Source organism: Pelodiscus sinensis, chromosome 13 (assembly GCF_049634645.1).
Source record: "Pelodiscus sinensis isolate JC-2024 chromosome 13, ASM4963464v1, whole genome shotgun sequence".
NCBI classification, from domain to species: Eukaryota; Metazoa; Chordata; order Testudines; family Trionychidae; genus Pelodiscus; species Pelodiscus sinensis.
This window is the reverse complement of record NC_134723.1, coordinates 4865876-4884296: the sequence shown is the minus strand read 5'-3', so window position 1 is coordinate 4884296 and position 18421 is coordinate 4865876. Positions and strand designations below refer to the sequence as shown.

The following is an 18421-nucleotide window of genomic DNA, read 5'->3' as shown; positions in this document are numbered from 1 at the left end:
TGGTTTTTGAGGGCTACGTGTGTATTTTTGTGGGTGCTGTTTTCTCCGCAGTGCTCTCGTGTGAGGTGCTCCCCACGACGAAGCCTCACCAGACAGAGCTCAGGGTGGACCGTTTTGAAGTCTCCCTTGTCGACCTATCCGGGGGGCAGCGGATGCGGGGCACATGGCGTAGTCACTATGGTGATGCTCACGGGATTATCTTTGTCCTGGACTCCAGCGACGTACTGCGGATGGAAGAGGCCAGGAGGATCTTGGGCCGTCTTCTGGCACACCCACGGATTTCTGGGAAGCCCCTGTTACTGTAAGGCTGCCTCCCCTTGCACTGAAGTGCTCCTTGGCCAGTAAATGGGGTTTCTGCACATTGAGGAAGGGACCTCAAGGGATTCCAGAGCTGAAACAGCAGGGATGAGGGGAACAAATGAGGAGGCTGAATTCCTTCCTACCCCCAGGACTTGACCCTTTGGGTTAGGGTGGGTGGGGTGCTTAGAAGCACAGTGTAGGTGAGACCAGTGAAAGTAGGGTAGTTCTGCAGACTGTAATAGGTAGCAGGTTTAAAAGAAACAAAAGGAAGATTTTCTTCATGCAGCACACAGTTAACCTGTGGAACTCCTTGCCAGGATTTATCAGAGTTCAAAAAAGAACTAGATACATTCATGGAGGATAGGTCCCTCAATGGCTATTGGGCAGGAATGGTGTCTCTCGCCTCTGTCAGAAGCTAGGAATGGGCAACAGGGGAAGTATCACTTGGGGGTTCCCTGTTCTGTTCATTCCCTGTGGGGGTACCTGGCATTGGTCACTGTAGGAAGACAGGACACTGGGCTCGGTGGACCTTTGGTCTGACCCAATCTGGCTGTTCTTATGACTTCGCTACTCTTGTGGCAGGGTAGAGCTGCAGGTGCTGTAGTGATGCTCATTAGTTACGTTGCACAGAGATGCGTCTGGCACGTTACAGGAGCGCAGGGGAGAAGGTCTCTGCTCCATGGAGCCGTCAATCTAAACTGGCTGAAGAGACAATAGAGCAGAGGGGCGGGAGACCAGAGGTTCCCGCACAGAGCGGATGGCCCAGCTGTTTCATCTTGTCGGTCGCCACTAGGTCTCGGTGACGTGTATCCGGGTTTTCAGTGCGACTGTTACTGCCGCACGATGGGTCATCTCAGGGACTGAGACTCAGAGACCCTCAGTCCCATCTCAGAGTCTGCCCCAGGCCTGGTGTCTGCACTGCCGGCATGGGTGGGACAAGGCAGTCGGTCTGAAGCAGGGGGCTAAGGCAGAGCAGGACAGACATGGGTGGGGGCCAGGTGCAGTGCGGAGGGGAGGGGTCAATGCTGATCCCACTGAGGGGAATGTATTTTTTGCCATTGACTCAAACAGGGGCCAGAGTGAAGCGCATGCTAGGGATGAACAAAGCCGACCCCAAATCATTGTTCTTCATGAGGAACCATGAGGGAGTGGGTGACAGGCAGGGGATTCCATCCCTCTGCCCCAGTGGTCCCTAAACTCGCCGCTGGTCTCCCACTCGAGAGATGAGACGCTTGCGTAACTAACCCCTGACCCTGCCAGGCCTCTGGGGACCCTTCTGGGGCTTGTGCCAGGTGTGGCCAAAAGCTGCGCTGCCTCAGATTTGTCTGCGTGTCTGAGGCCGGCGTGGGTGGCTTTGTTCGACCCCGTCTCAGAGCGTGGGAGGGCTGGGCCGAACCAGCCCCTTGCCAGCTCCCACGTGAAACTGGTGGACTTTGGCATATTGCCGTGGAATAAGCCTCAAGCGGCAGGGTTACCAAATCACGCCAACCCCCCCCCCCCCGGACGAGCTCCTCACAGCACAGGCCTGTGTCCACTCCCCGCAGGAGCGAGGCAGAAGAGAGACAACACTGAGCTACGGTGCTGGCCTGTGGGGGCTAATCCTCCTCTCTCCTTCCTCCCTCCCCAATGGCGCATGGATGAGCCCAGGCTGGCCAATAAACAGGACAGGCCTGACGCCCTCCTCCCGAGTGAGCTGATCGAATGCCTGTGCCTGGAGAAGCTTGCGAATGAAAACAAGTCGCTGTGCCGCATCGTAAGTGTGGGGGGTAGCCCGGCTTGAATTCACTGCTTTCCTCACCTCCGCACCCCCTTGCACTGGCCTGTGAGACACGGAGAAAGGGGGGTTGGTCTTCTCCCTGCCGTGAGCTGCTCTCCGCAGTTGTTCAGATACTTTCCCTCCTCGCTGCTTTGCTGTCATGCTGCTGCTGCAGAGACTCACCTGAGCTTTCTCCTTTCTCTGCCCACAGGAGCCATCTTCAGCAGCCAGCAGTCTCCATAAAAGCCAGTCCCGCACCATCCTGCAGGGGCTCCGCTGGCTCCTGCGCACTATTGCCATCAACTACAGCGTCCTGAGTGCCCGGGTGCAGCAAGACAGCCCCGACCCGCCGGCCCCCCGAGAGCAACAGGCTCCCAGCAAAGCAGTGCAGGCCCGCAGCCAGACACGGGGGCAGAGGTTTGCTCTATGGAGAGCTACTATTCTGGGTCATGCCCTGCCCTGGGTCTGACATCAGTGTGTTTCCGCAGCAAGCCTAAAGAGGGAGGTTCATTCTCCTTCGAAGCCAGAGGCTGCCCGCCCCCCCAGTAGCACTAGTACGTTTCTCACTCTCCTCTCCCTGGCACCGGTGTAAGTCCAGAATAACTCCAGTGAGGCCCACGGCGTTACCCCAGTGAAAATGGGAGCAGAATCAGGCCTCCAGGGTGACGCCCCCCCGAAAAGCGCAGCGCAGCACTCTGTAATGACAGCGCTGCCCCCATCCTACGTGATACACGGTGACGAATGCCGTTCTAATGACGAATGCCACCCTGGGAACTTCCTTGCACAGCTCTGCCTCCCGGCAGGGGCTGCACAGTGCCGCCCCGGGGCCTGGAGAGCTGAGTCCATGTGTGCAAACATACTAATCTGGGAGCGTGAGAGAGGCGGCCATTTTAGTCGGCATGGTGACAGTGGTGAGGGCAGGTGCTTCCTGGGGAGCAAGAACTTCCAGCAAGGCCCCCCTACAACTGAAGTAGGTTGGGGCCTCTGGTAAGGCCCCCCAGGAACAAGAGCTGTGCGCAGGAGATGTGGCTGCTGCAGGTCTATGACCCGGGGAAGTGAGGGGTGTGTGCTGGGAGCTGACAGAAGCACCCCCAGGCAAACAGCAGGGCTCCTGGTCACACGCTGAGCAGGGGCCTGGGTCTGGCTCCGTGGAATGGCTGGCTGGAGAGGATGCTACACAACGGTCAGGGGGGACCTGAGCCTCTGAGCTCCTCCATGCCGCTACTCCGATGGGGCGAGAGCCTGGGCACAGGATTTCACTTGGGGCGTGTAGTTCTGAGGCATCCGCGCCCTCGTCTCTGAATCCCAGCTGTCTGCGGGGTGCCCTTCCTTGCCACGGCCGGGCAGCAGGGGGCACTGCAGCTAAGGGCTGTGGGAGGGAGAATACTGCAGAGGGGGAGGCTGAACTGTGTGTTTTGTTAATTTCTTGTCTGCGTGTCCCTGTCCCCAGGGCGTTACTGGCCAGAAGGGAGAGCTCCCAAGAAGGAAGCACCAAGATAGGGGAGTACAAACCACTGCAGCCCATCCAGAACATCCTCCCACAGGTAGCCAGCCCTTCTAAGGATCCCTCCCCCAGGAATATTGCTCCCCGGGGACTATCCCCACCAGACAGGACCTGGCCTCCGCTAACGGGCTCCCCCACCTCTTCCCTGCACAGGGGCAAGGCCCCAAGGCACCCACGCGAAGGAAGAAGACGGTGAAGGGGAAGAAGAAAGGGTTGGTACAGTCGGGGAGCCTGGCTGACGAAGAGGACGGGAAAGCACGGGGAGGAGAGATCAGAGCAAGTGCTGCCGTTGGGCTCCTCCACAGCAACAGAGTTGGCCAGGAGAAGCCACTCCGCCCGGGCACAGCGCCTCCCCCAGCAGGTAACAGCACTGGTAGGCTGGACGGAGGCTCTAGCAGGGGTGTTGCACCTGTGGGTATAGAGGGATGCTGAGAGCCATTGAACTGAACTAAACCCTGCCTATAATGGAAACCACTTCAAGCCAGGGGGCTCGGAACAGCACGTGTAAACAAATCAACACTCAGGCCGGCGGGGGGGTCCAGTTTATAACCAAATCTGCAATCAGGGCAGGGCCCTCCAGGGTGCTCCCATCACATGGGGCCTCTGAAGTTCACCTGGCATGTTGTTTTCTGAGGGTGGGTTGTCATGGAGGCCGGGGGAAAGGCTCATTTCCAACCCTCTCTCCTGGGGCTGGTGACCTCTGCTAAGTCTGTCTCCCAGCTCAGGTGGTGGTGTCAGGAAGTGCCTGTTCCCCATCTCACACCATGGAATTGGGGGACTCCTGGTGCAGCCACTAAACAGGCGGTAGCAGGGCCCGACAAGGGTTTGCTGCCGTAGATAAGGAACGCACTCAGGTTTAGTGAAACTTGAACCTCTGAGTCACCCTGCAGAGAGTGCCTTGGTGGGAGGCCACCTGCCAATGAACCTGCCAGTGTCTGGTCCACGTGAGGCAAACTCTGCCGAGCTCGTTCTTCTGTGGCCAGGATGTAGTTACTCCCTGAATGGCACGTGCTAAGCCTAAGAACATAGGAACGGCCAGACTGGGTCAGACCAATGGTCCATCTGGCTTCTACTAGCCTGTCTTCTGATAGTGGCCAATGCCAGATGGCTTAGAGCCGGGCTGGGCAAACTGCTCACAAACGCGGCAGCCGCAGCCGTTTCCCTTCCTCAGCTGTGAGCCTGGGGGAGGAGGGAGTGGTGCTTCAGGCACTGCTCCTGCCCCCAGCACAATCTCATTGGGCAATTTCTGGCCAATGGGCGCTGCCTGATTGAAGAACAGGCAGCATGTAAAGCAGCACGGACCCCTCCCCTCAGGCGTATTCACCAACACACATGGCCCCTGCAGCCTCTGTAGGAGTGGGGCAGGCAGGCAGGCTGCCTAAAAAATGTGCTGGACTGCTGGCCAGGAATCACCCAGGTAAGTCTCCTGGCCAGAGCCTGCCTCTGGCACCCCAACCCCCGCCCCCTTCCCCAACCCACTGCCACCCCACATAACCCAAACCCTCTGTCCCCTCCTGAACCCATACCCCCTCCCAGACCCTGCACCTCAGTCCCCTGCCCCAGGTCACAAACCCCTCCTGCTGTAGGTCACAACCCAAACCCCTGCACTCCGGTCCAGTGCCCAAGGTCACAATCGCCTCTTTCATCCAAACTCCTTCCAGACCCCACACCCGCTCCTACACCCCAATCCCTTACCCCAAACTCCCTTCTGCACCCAACCTCCATCCCAGACTCCGCACCTCCTCCATTCATATCATGGAAGGGTGTGGCCCTCGAACACTTTCCAAATTCTTGGAGTGGCCTCCCCATCAACAGTTATTGCCCACCCCCACCTTAGAGGGAGTGAACAGAACAGGGCAATGTATTGAGTTATCCAACTACTGTCATCCAGGCTGTTTCTAGCAGTGTGGGGTGTACGGACACCCAGAGATGGGGTTGTGTCTCTGACCATCTTGGCTAATAGCCATAGATAGACCTACCCTCCAGGAACTTATCTAATTCTTTTTATTTTTGAACCCAGTTATACTTTGGGCCTCACCAGTATCCCCTAGCAATGAGTGCCACAGGTTGTGTGACAAAGACTCCCTTTTGTTTGATTTAAATCCGCTGCCTAGTAATTTAATTGGATGACTCCTGGTACTTGTTATGAGAAGAGGTAAACAGCACTTCCTTATGCACCTTCTCCACACCAGTCCTGATTGTATAGGCCTCTTAATTGTCTCTTTTCCAAGCTGAACAGGCTTTTTAAATCTCTCCTCATATGGGAGCTGTTCCATACCCCTAATCATTTTGTTGCCCTTCTCTGTACCTTTTCCAATTCCAATATATCATTTTTGAGATGAGGTGACCAGAACTACATGCGGCATTCTAGATGCGTACATATCATGGAATTATACAGCAGCATTATGATATTTTCTGTCTTATTATCTCCTCTTTCCTAATAGTTCCAAACATTGTTCTCTTTTAAGACTGCCTCTGTACATTGAGCAGATAGTTTCAGAGAACTATCCACAGTCTCTTTCTTCAATGGACCCCATCATTTTGCATGTCTCATTGGGGACTGGACTTGATGACCTCTCAAGATCCCTTCCAGTTCTGTGATTCTGAGGGTACGTCTAGACTACAGGCTTTTGCCGAAAGATACTGTTGAAAAAACGTATGTCGACAAAGAGCATCTTGACTACATCCAGTTCTGTCGACAAAGCAAGCCGCTTTGTCGACATGACAGTGTCGATGCAATAATGCCTTCTATCGACGGAACTCTGTCGACAAAAGGTGTTATTCCTCGTAGAATGAGGTTTACAGCCGTTGACAGAACTGCTGAGTTCTGTCGACGTTATGTCGAAAGAACCCAGCAGCAGTGTAGACGCAGGAATAGTTTTGTTGACAAAAGTCCACTTTTGTCAACAAAACCCTGTAGTCTAGACACACTCTGAGATTCTATGATTGGAGTTGTATTTTTCAAGGTGCATTACTTTGCATTTATCAACACTGAATGTCATCTACCATTTTCTTTGGCAGTCACCCAGTTTTGCAACTCTTTGTAACTCTTCATAGTCTCTTTTGGAATAACTTTGTATCATCTGAGAACTTTGCCAGCTGAGTGTACTGCACTGGTTGTAGTACAGATCCTTGGGAATCCTGCTATTTACCTCTCACCACTGTGAAACCTGACCACTTATTTCTATTTTTTATTTCCTATTTTAACCAGTTACTGATCCATGAGAGGGTGTTTCCTCTTATCACATGACTCCTTACTTTACTCCTTTGCTTTGCCTTTGGTGATGGATCTTATCAATGGCTTTCTGAAAGTCCAATCCAAGCATGATCAGGGGTTAGCAAATTTGCTAAGCCACAAAACATTTTACAGCAGGGTTAGACTTGCTGCTACAGAGTCAGGTGAGTGCCACTTCTCTGGAAATCCATAGAAAACTTACGTTCTTAAAAATAGTTACCCTACCATCCCATTCCATAGCAATGCACAGTTTGGGGGGGGGGGGAGTGTTTTCCTATTGTAAATGCATCCTCTTTTCATAAAATATTGTGGAACACGTACTGAGTTTGAAGACCTACGAAATACCTGTATGGATTTAAAAATGGAGTTTCGATCCAGTAAATTAGATCAACCCCACAGATGCCTTTTTGGTTAAGAAAACACAAGTCTGAAACCTTTGGTTTCAAGTTGCAGTGGGGAGCGGGCTAGGTTGGATATTAAGAACAACTACTTCACTAGGGGGGTGCTGAAGCACTGGAATTGGTTATGGAGGTGATGGAATCTCCATTCCTAGAGTTTTTAAGGCTTGACCTTATAAAACCCCATCTGGGATCATTTAGTTGGGATTGGAATAGAGTCATAGCCATGTTAGTCTGGTCTGGCTGAAACAAGAGACAGGATTATGCAGCGCTTTAAAGACTAACAAGATGGTTTATTAGGTGATGAGCTTTCGTGGGGTTTGATCTGAGGAAGTGGGAAATATTAACTTATTTCCACAATATAAGAACTAGGGGTCACCAAATGAAATTAACAGGCAGCAGGTTTAAAACAAACAAAAGGAAGTTTTTCTTCACTCAGTGCACAGTCAACCCGTGGAAAAAAAAGAGCTAGATAGATTCATGGAGGTTAGGTCCATCGATGGCTATTAGCCAGGATGGGTAGGAATGTTGTCCCTAGCCTCTGGAAGTGGGTGACAGAGGAGGGATCACATGAGGAATACCTGTTGTGTTCCCTCCCTCTGGGGCATCTGGCATTGGCCACTGTCGGTAGACAGGACACTGGGCTGAATGGATCATTGGTCTGACCCAGTCTGGCCGTTCTTGTGTTCTTATGTTTTACACCTGGAAAGCTCTGGTGCCCTAACTCACTCTCTAACTGGACACGGAACGGTCAGGAACTGCAGAACAGCGAGTTTTGAAACATGGCTCATTTCTCGCAGCTCCTTGGCAGTTAGCTGTGAGGAGCAGAGAGGGCGGGAAAGGAAATCTTTGCGAACATCTTTGCCATCCTTGGCAGGTGTCATAGGGAGGAAATACGATCATCTCAAAAACTGTTGGACAAAGTTTTCCCAGCTAGTGTGATGACCCCACAAATCCTTGTCTCAGTGTCAAATCTGACGTCATTTCATTTCATCCAGGGCAGAACACAAGGAAGAAAAAGAAGAAAATTAAAAATAAAATCAAGTCCCAGGAGTCCTCGCTGGAGCCACGGAACGAAGGCACCTCGGGCACCTTTGGTCAGTATTTTCCAGGTGAAGTGGGTATGCAGAAGGGGGTGCTGTCCATGCCCCCCGAGTGGGGAGGGTTCGATTTGCTGTCATCGGTGTTCCTTGGAACAAGAAAGCTTGTGAAATGGTATGACCTGTATTGCTCTAAGTTACTGGTGGGTGTCAGACTGACCCGGGGGAACCCTCTCTGTTTGCTGCTGGCCTGAGGACTGCTGGGAAGGGTGTGGCATGGAGGTGTGAGAGAGAGCCGCTTGATTGGTTTTGCAGCTCACCGCAAGCTTGGGAAAGTTGGAGGCTGACTAGTGATGGGCACTGGAGGAGGAGGGGGGTTGGAGACCGACGTTTAATAGGGATAGCTAGATGTGCGCGGAGGGACTGAATACACACACACACAGGTTCAAAGCAACTCGGATGCTGTGACACACCCACACACATTGCATGCTCCATATGTGAGCAGACAAAAGGAAACAGCCGTTGGACTCTGGGGGTGGCTCCTGGCCTGAAAAGCTTGGTCAGTAATCTTGTTGGAAGCACATGGTGAGAAATTTTGCTTGACCCTAACACCGTGTGTTAACATGGGCAGTAGCAAGCGCTCCTCTTGAAACCAGTAGCCATTTCTGACTTGTATGCCTCCTTACTCGTAGTCACTTCGAACCTCTCTCTTTGCAGCTAATCCACTGGTTGTATTGTTTCCTACACTCCAGTGCGTTTGAGTTACAATGTCTGTAACTTCATTGGTCATGACACACTGCTGCCTAGTACTCCCTTATAGGAAGAGTGAAGTTGATATTTCTGGACTGCCTGGGAGTACAAGCTGTTTGTTTCTGGGGGAAGCTCTAGGCATGGGAGTGTGCTAGGGTCACCTGAAGCATAACCAGGCTGGTGAAAGCCAGGCGGTGACTGGAAGGCCGCCCTTACACAGCCACATCTGGGAGTGGTCTGCATGCCGGGGGCTCGGGAGGCTACAGCAGCACGGCACTCCAGCCCACACCTCCTTTGTTGAGGCATAAGGATCTTACGCAAAAGGGGGGTTTGTGCAAAACGGACCCGTCTACACTGCTGGGTTTTGCGCAAAAACCTCTTGCACAAAAAGCATTGGCAGAGAATATGCAAATGACAACATGACAGATGCTAATGAACGCTTCATTAGCATACCCTCTGCCAGGAAAAGCCTGCAATGTAGACATAGCCTCAGAGACCTTCTCCCCACGAGAAGGCAGGCGTCTTGTTTTGATGGTGGTGGCTAGTGAACGAGACAGACACTGTTGCCTACATTAGTAGAAGTGGATTGTTCATGTCTGGTTGGGGTTTCCGGATGGGAGAATGTTTTTAAGGTTGTCAGATGGGTTTTTGGAGGTTACTTTGACTCACACGGACACTTTGTGCTTCGATGAACAGAGAGACGCTTCAGTCATCTTCTCGCTGGACCTAAAACTACCTTTCCCGCCGAGCTAGCTCAAGCGCGGCAGAGCGCCAAGCAGGACGCTACCCCAGCCTCTGATGCATGAATCTCTTTCCTAGACCCTCCTGCTGCACGTGCTGGAGAGAAGTCGAGTTGCTGCGGCTCATCTTTCTTAGAGCAGGGCTGGGGGAAGGAGCAGCTAGGGAGCTGTGGAGGAGGGGTGAGCTCCACTGTCTGAGAAACGAGAGGTTTTGGCTCAGTACATTCACAGGGCCTATCAGTGTCAATGGGAGCCTTTCCATGGACTATGTAGATTTTTAGGCCAGAAGGGATCATTGTGGCCCTGTAGTCTGTCCTTTGGCATAACACAGACCAGAGAGCATCGCCCCATGTCAAGCCCACAGCTTCTAACTTAGTGAGCATTGGGTCAGGCCCATAATCTCCTCCTTTGGAACAGAAGTCCCGCATGTTGATCAGCTTTGCCCCAAGAAGTTGGTGGGTTCCGTTGCCTTGCTCAGCAGTAGGGTCTATCATTTTTCCTTTGTTATTAATGAAGGGTCTTCATTTCCCCTCAGACTTGTATCGAAGGGCAATGCTGGCTCTGAAGATGAGGCAAGAGCGGAGGAAGCTGCCTTCTGCTGTTACTCCCTGAAGAAAGGCTCCATGTTGTTGACCGCATGAATGTGGCCTCCACCAGGCGTGCGAACGTGATGGCTGATTGCTCTACGCTGTTGTTGCGGCGGGTGTGAGGGTCTGTCTTCCCTTCTACAAGTGCAACGTATCGGTGCTCCCGCTCAGAACCTCCCACGGCCCAAAGGCTAAGCCCATGGGCAGCCAGCGTCAGCAAAGGCCGGGAGATTGTTGAAACTGATGGAAACTCTGCTCGGGAGACAAGAGTCTCAGGGCAATGAAGGCGGAGTCGCAGGCAGCAAGGCACGCGTCTTTTATCTGCATAAAGCCACATACGTCCTGTTAATATTACTGCACCTAGGATAGGCCCATACGATGTGATAACAGCCCAGGAGTGCATGGCTGCATCCAAGCAAGGCTGACATAGATTATAAATGAATCGTGCATTTTGGTGCCAGCTGTTTGTGCTTCAGCGCTGTATGTATACGCCTGGCTCTGAAACCCCTGAGATGCAAACACTCCAGCTGGATGTTTCTGACATGAACCAGCAACAGTGTATTGAAGGCACATGGTGGTTCCCTCATCTTATGAACAGGAAGGTCAAGTGCTGGACCAACCAATATCTTCCCCAATGATGTAATGCCGGCTCATGTAGCTTGGCCATTTGCATGGAGTGCTGAGCCCAGCCCACCAGTTTTATGTGATCAACCGGAAAAAAAAAAAAAGCTGGTCGGAGAAGACTTTGCAGAAGAAGGTCTCTCACATGCTGGAATGATGTAGTGGCTTCTGACCTTGCCTGCTTCAGCCTTCACACAGCCATGCCACAGGACTGGTAGGAGCCCGGAGTCCCTGGAAACAGGTGAACTGCAGTGTGCTCTCAACACGATATGAGCAGGAGAATTAATCAACGATTGAATGTTGGTGTTTGTACTCTTTCGTCACATTCAAAGTTCCCATTGGCTTGTGATCCGCAAGAACCATTGGGAAAAGTCAAAGGCTATGTCTACACTGTTGGGTTCTTGCGCAAGAACCCACAGAGCAGCCACATTACCCGCCCACTCTTGTGCAAGGAGATTTACAGTACGGCGTCGGAAGACAGGGCTTCTTGCGCAAGAGCTATGCTCTTTTCTAACAAGTGTAAGCCCTCTTGCACAAGAAGGCAGTGTGGACATGTGGCAGGGGTTTCTTGCGCAAGAGAGTGTCCACATTGCTCTTGTGCAAAGCACATGGTAGTGTGCACGTGTTCTTGCACAAGAACCCACCAGTGTAGACATAGCCAAAGTGGCTTGTAATGGGGCTAGGCCATAGAGGGGTCCTCCAGGAGGCTAGAGAATAACCAGCCAATCCAGAGCCGGGGGGACTATAAGAGAAGCTGCAGGTAAGCTTAGTTGCAGCCTAGACCTGAAGGGAGAAGATTAAAAGGGCTGGCCCAACCAGGGACAGCTCAGAGTAGGGAGCTGTTCAGGACACTGTCTCCAGGAGGAGAAACCTGGAGGCATCACTCTTCTACTGAGCAGGGAAAGAGACTGAGGGGAAACAGATTGAGATTGGACTGGACTCAGAGACACTGCAGAGCGCACCGAGAGGGGCCCGTTAGAGGTGTACCCTCGAAGGGGGTTGTGAGTGCACACGAGGCTGTGGGACTTGGCCGGAGGGCTGAGTAGCCGCAAGGCTTTTTAGAGACTCCCTCTGAGTGAAGCAGGGCAGGAGCCCGCCCCCTGCTGAACGGGGACGCTCGCGGGAGGGGAGTGCCACCCATTACATTGGGGGGAGAGGGATAGCTCAGTGGTTTGAGCATTGGCCTGCTAAACCCAGGGTTGTGAGTTCAAGCCTTCCAGAGGCCATTTGGGGCAAAAATTTGTCAGGGATGGTACTTGGTCCTGCTGTGAAGGCAGGGGACTGGACTCGATGACCTTTCAAGGTCCCTTCCAGTTCTAGGTGTAGGCAATCTCCATTATAAATATAAATACATGGTCCATTCACTGGGAGACAACCAGAGTATTATCTGCCCCTTGTTAAAAGAAAAGGGTTGTTTAAATTCCCTTTGGTCACATGATCTTAACTTTGTGCCTGAGACCTGGGGATATGGGGGTTCAAAAGAGATTCTGACAGGGCCTGCACCTCTGATAAACAGGTGACATCAGGGCTGTGTAATTCCCCCAGCTACAGCCTGGCTGTCTGGGACACAGGAAACCAGAACGCATCGTGGCAAACACGGCTACGCGAGGCCCTTCCCTCAGATGCAGGAGCCACAAAGCGTTATGGTTACCAACGCAGCTGAATGTGCCATGTTCCTTCCAGAGGAGTGAGGACCACTCCCACAGCCTGGGGCCATGGTCACCCAAGAATGGAACAGGAAGTTTGCTGCTGCTCTGAAAGAGGATCTTGATCTGTCTGATGGGCTCCCTGACAATGTGCCCAGCTGTGCCCAGCTGTCTGCAAGGCTGGATGGCAGCTGGGCTGTGTGACATCACTTCTGTGTGACATCACTTTCCTGTTAAAAGAACAACTCACTTGGCCTTTGGTTTCCCCACATTTTTCTCTTTTCTGTTAGGTTTTGTTTAACCCCATGAGATATAAATAAATCACTAATGCAACTGACCGACACCCACACGGCATAATACACGATTTATTCTCTCTGATATACATGCTTTGCATCTGGTAGGAATTTTCTAAGGGTTCCCTGGGTCTGGTGTTGAAATGTCACTTGAGCTGCTTCCTTGTGAGAAAATTGTGGACAGGACACCAGGAACTTTCTTGGACATTGAACTCCCTTGCCTAGGAACTGTGGCATCTGAAAGATCAGCAACTCCTGTGGAGGAAGCAAAAGTGGGCGATGGCATGTCCGTAGGCCTCACATAAGCTGTGCATGCATGAGCCCTATTGGTAACCAGGGAGTCCAGGAATATGCCGTGGCCAAGCTCTATATAGCCAATGGTGCGATAACTAGTAATCCCAGATTGGATGAACTATGTCTGGGAAAGGTTGGCGGGGGGTGAGAAGAATGGTCTATTCGGTAGAACGCTGGACAACGCTTCAGGCCGACCAGTGGTTTGATTCCTGGTTCTACCTGGACTGCCTGTGAGACCTTGGGCTAGTCATTTAATCCACCCTGTGCTTTGGTTCCCAAATAGGGCTCAGATGTCCCTGCCTCACTGGGGGCAAAAATCCATTAGTAGTTGGAGGGGGGGCTTGCATCAGCGACTGAAGGGGAGGTCGTATAAATACCTACATACCTGTTTTCTCTTGTAACGAGGAGTCTTTATTTCCAGCATCTTTGGAGAGGAAGGTACACTGCACCGTGAGAAGAGTAAAGAGTCAGTGTGGGATTGTGTCTCATTCCTGTGGTTCAGGGCTGTACAGCTACTGAGTGAACAGCAAGGAAGCTCTGAACTGGGAGTGTGGGGGGGGGACTGTAACCCCAGCTGTGGTTCTGGTGATGTCAGTTCTGACAGATGTGAAGCTGGAGGCACTGGATGTAATAATGGTGGATTAGGGTGTCACAGTTTTCTAAGCAGCCTCCAATGCTTTGTCTACACTAACCCCTGCCGCCGATCTAATCTACATGACTTCAGCTACGCAAATAGTGTAGCTGAAGTTGACACACTTACTGCAGCATCTTCTGTGTGGTACGCTCGGTGGGGGCTGCTCGCCCATTGACTTTGGCTACTCGTCTCATCCTGGAGTTGACCGAAGAGTGCTCAGAGATCAATTTATCATGTCTAAGCAGACGCGATAAATTGACAGCCAGTGGACAGATTGATCCACCACATAATGGAGACAAGTGCTAAGCTACTGGACAACACAAGAGCTGGCCTTCTAACTCAGGTTACCTGATGAGCGCTCAGGGATCTTGAAGAAGGGAGGCTGCCATCTGGCCAGGTAAAGGACAGCACCCTGCTGAGTTCCTTTAACGGGTTCAATTCAAACACGTCCAGGGACTGTGTAATACCAGCCCTCCTCTCTAGGGACCAGTCCTTAGGTAAGGTGTTTACTGACATGAGTTACTGCTGTCGCACGGGCTCCAGTTTCACCAGGCGTTTGCTGCTTTAGCGTGGAGTGAGCGAATTGTTATGAAAACCAGCCAGGGGTGAAAGCAGCTCAGGGGGATGAAGATGTTTTCACTCAAGGATGGGAAAAGTAGCAACTGGCTCATGTTTTCTACCATTAGGGCCCATGGGGCCAGGACTCTGAAAATAACACAAGCTTGTTACTTGACTGTAAGTAACGGCCAATGGCTTGGATCCCTCTGAGCGTCGGTGTCATTGGTCTGGGCATTTGTCTCTTTTTGGGTAAACATGACTTCAAGGCCGATCTCCACGAGGGCTGATGCCGTGTAGCCCCCGTGGAATTCTAGGCGCTCACTGACTGTAAGTCTGAATCTGGCTAGCAGGGACCTGCCGAGGGTGGAAAAACTAGGGCTACTGCCATTTATTGCTTCTTTATGAAAAAGCCCTGAAAGAATTTCTCCTTTTTTTTTTTCCTGTTTTCTCTTTTCTCACGTGAGAAATTCAGGCCTTGTCCACCCTGCTGGCAGCTGCCTAATGAGAAAACTCACAGGCATGAAAATCTAGCAACCAGGAGGGGAAGGGAATGTTAGCCAGACTCAGGTGGTCTTGTTTACACCTATTGATTCCTATGACCAATGAACACTTGGGAGACAGGTTGTTTATGTTGATGATTCCACATCACCATCCCATCAGCTGTAGAAGCTCACAGTAGATATGGAAGACGCCAATCAGTTCTCTAGTGAAATCAGAGGAGACCAGGCTTGACATGCCTAATATTTCTCAATGGCTAAAAAAGGGGGGGTTGGTTATTTGTTTTTAAATGACCCCTCCAAGAGTTCTGCAGCTACAAGAAAGCAGCAAAAAAGGGCAATGCGATGGGGTGTATCAACCCTGCACTGGGGCCAAAGGGTTCACCTTGCCCAGCTGGCTGAGAGCCCCACCCTCCGAGCCCTGTTGGGCATGCTCCAACTGCAGGCTGGCTCTAAAGGCCTCTGGAGCTGCTCACTCACCGCTGATGGCTGCAGGGTGAGGAGGTGCTGCAGGAGCTCCAAGGGAGGACGCACAGCTGGACCAAACGGTGGCAGTCAGGTCAGGTCAGGTCAGGTCAAGTAGGAACTAGCCCAGGGCTGGTCATTGCTCCCCAAGAGCTCAGGGTCTTGCGGTGGGATTCCCCGCTAAGCTAGCACTGGGCCATGCCACTGCTAAGAGAGCCCTGCGCTGGGCCTCTCTTACCCCCTCCTCAGATACCCCAATGTGGGGGAGCTTTGTCTACTATATAGTGACTCTGTGGCCATTGAGCCATACTACCCCGATTGTGTATAAACTCTGGGGCCGCTGGGCCATACTATCCTGAATACAGGGGGATGGCATACTGACTGAGGCTGCTGGGCTGTACTACTCTGAACATGGGGGGGGGGGGTTGCATATTAGCTTTGTGACCACCAGGCCGTGCTGCTCTGGACGCAGATTGTGCTGCATAGATTCTGTGGCTGTTAGGCCACTGTACCCTGCGAGGGAGTTCTAGGGTGCCCCCCCAAGGGCCCATTGCTGCCCTCACTGGCGGATGGGCAAGGTGCCCCTTGACAGGCACAAACGCAGTATTTTTGGAAGTTCTTTGCAGCTCACCGTCGGCATAAAAAACCCTCCACTATGCTTCGGATGCCATTACTAGCCTGAGGAGCCTCTCCCCAGAGGCATTATGGCAAAAGGGGCCTTTTTCCTTTGAATCCTCCCAGGTTTGCCTCCCCAATAAAGCAGAGAGGGTGCATCTGTGGCCAAGGCTGGGCGAGGGTTAGTGAAAAGATGCTGCAAGCTTATAACTTGCTGAGTTAGCGGCTGGTTGGCCACAACCCTTTCCCTAGTATTTTCTCTCTCCTCTGCTTGTGACCCCTTTGGATCGATTACTCTAGGGGGTCTCAGACTTCACTGTACCACTTCTGACGACAAAAATGACTCCGTGACCCCCAGGAAGGGGGTCCAGGCCCAGAGATGGGGTGGGGAGGGCAAAGGGGGCCTGGCGATTCTCAGGCATCTGGGGCTGCCGGACGCTGCTACTGCAGGTTCAGAGGGTACAACAGGCAGCGCTGGGGTCTCTGGGGGAGGGGCTGTCACTGATGTTAGGACTAACGAGGGGAGTCGCAAGGTGGAATGTTAGCTCCTTATATAACATTTAAAGCCTGGGTTCCCAAACTGTTTTTTCTCAACAAGTGTTTTTTTTTGGGGGGGGGGTGTCGTGAGGGTTTTTCAAAAATCAGAAGGGGGGGCATGATGCTGAAAAGTTTGGGAACCACTGATTTAAAGAGCCATATTTTCACTAAACCCTGGATCCATCTTTTGTGTGGGGTCTCCACCCACCCCATTCTCCATACCACATCCCTTTCTCTGTGCTTCCCCCTTCTTTTCTCCAGCTGTACCCCCCCCCCCCCCCCCCCCGCCTGCCGCCTGCCCTCTCTGCTGTGCTTTCTAGCCGCCTCTGCTATTCCTGCTCTCTGCTCGTTGCCAAAAGCTGCCCGCAGGGAGCCCCTCTCATAAAACTCTTTCAAAGCGATTTACCTTGGTGGTCCTTGACGTGTCTTTAGTGTGAGCTTGGAGCATGTTCACTCGCTGGTCTGTCAACAAGAACACCCGGTTTGTTCAATCATCTCTAGTGTCCACTTGAAAGTCTTAGACCTGGCATCCCCCTCCTATCATTCAGCATCTTACCTCTACATTTTTTTTTTGTGTCCAGATGTGTGTAAATACATTGGGACTAACTTTATCTTGAGGAGCTTTGCTTACATGATCAGTGGGGTCTCTTACTTTCAGGGCATGACCTGGCAGTGCCTAGGGCAAAGGGGTCGTAGCTTCCAGGTACTGCACTGTAAATAAGGAACAGTAGTAATCCATGGAATACAATGGGGGAACAGAGAATAAACGCCATAAAGGGCCATTCAGTTACAGTTTCTGCTCCATTTCTGCAGGTCTTCAGTGGATTTTAATCCTAGAAATAGCGCAATTGTCCACTGGCAGTGTCTCATCCTCCCCCGGTGCCGGCCCACCCAGAGTAAACCCACCTGCTACGGCTATCAGGTGCTCTGTAGCTCAAGTGGCAAAGGTCTGACCAGTGGACATAAAAGTTCCGACCCTGCTGATGACGCGGGTGGGTTGATGGGATTTCTTGCATTTCCAGTTGGCTCTTTTAAAAAACCCAACCCCTAGAAAAGGCCACACACAAAGCTCTATTTAAAATTACTAAGGAACAACCTGATTCAGTGCAGAGAACTGACCTGCTCTGGGGGTGAATGAGGCGGGTTAAATGATCATGGACTGGCTTTTTTCCACAGTATCTGAAGACTGTACCGTGTCTGTGTATAAAGGGCTGTATTAAAGTTGCACAAGCAACCTTACTTCTGGCGTGTCCTAACTTCTGAGTGCTTTACTTTGCAACCTTAATACTGTTCTTATACCATAGGGCTATGTCTAGACTGGCAAGATTTTCCGCAAATGCTTTTAACGGAAAAGTTTTTCTGTTAAAAGCATTTGTGGAAAAGAGCATCTAGATTGGCACGGACGCTTTTCCACAAAAGCACATTTTGTGGAAAAGCGTCCGTGCCAATCTAGACACAGTTTTGCGCAAGAAAGCCCCGATCGCCATTTTCGCCATTGGGGCTTTTTTGCGCAAAACAGTTTTTAGCTGTCTACACTGGTCCTCTTGCGCAAAAACATTTCTGGAAAAGGGCTTTTGCCTGAACAGGAACGTCAAAGCATTTGCACAAGAAGCACTGATTGCAGACAGTAGAACATCAGTGCTTTTGCGCAAAATCAAGCGGCCAGTGTAGACAGCTGGCAAGTTTTTGAGCAAAAGTGACTGCTTTTGCGGAAAAACTTGCCAATCTAGACGCAGCCTAGGAGTGTTTTTTTGTTGTTGTTGTTGCATGCAACAGCATTTTATTGTACACACACTATCATTATTAATATTAAGGAAAAGAAGAAACTTCAAACTTTTAAAGTTTAAAAAAAAAATCAAATATTCACCTTTGTCCTGAGTTTCAGGCACTGGGCATGTTTCTGCAACACTCTCGCTAAACAGAAAAAAACCCACAGTTATTTTGACTCTAA

The 18421-nt window shown here is 51.6% G+C and overlaps 2 protein-coding genes across 4 annotated transcripts in view; one reads left to right on the top strand and one right to left on the bottom strand.

Annotated features, from left to right (window-relative positions):
• The window catches only part of ARL13A (ARF like GTPase 13A), a 39838-nt gene extending 27504 nt beyond the window's left edge, over positions 1–12334 (top strand). For all 3 annotated transcript variants that reach the window (XM_075896748.1, XM_025178672.2, XM_075896749.1), the window contains 7 exons: positions 52–301; positions 1948–2053; positions 2268–2473; positions 3507–3600; positions 3714–3921; positions 8192–8290; positions 10259–12334. In XM_075896748.1, coding sequence (XP_075752863.1) covers positions 52–301; positions 1948–2053; positions 2268–2473; positions 3507–3600; positions 3714–3921; positions 8192–8290; positions 10259–10335 — 1040 coding nt within the window. In that variant the 3' untranslated portion in view covers positions 10336–12334. The remainder of the gene's footprint in view (positions 1–51; positions 302–1947; positions 2054–2267; positions 2474–3506; positions 3601–3713; positions 3922–8191; positions 8291–10258) is intronic.
• A 582-nt stretch (positions 12335–12916) lies between these two features.
• LOC102450226 (fibrous sheath-interacting protein 2-like) overlaps positions 12917–18421 on the bottom strand; it is a 44847-nt gene continuing 39342 nt past the window's right edge. Inside the window, exons 19-22 of the mRNA XM_025178669.2 lie at positions 18338–18384; positions 16877–16932; positions 13550–13607; positions 12917–13125 (exon numbers count right to left, since the gene is read on the bottom strand). Coding sequence (XP_025034454.2) covers positions 12986–13125; positions 13550–13607; positions 16877–16932; positions 18338–18384 — 301 coding nt within the window. The 3' untranslated portion in view covers positions 12917–12985. The remainder of the gene's footprint in view (positions 13126–13549; positions 13608–16876; positions 16933–18337; positions 18385–18421) is intronic.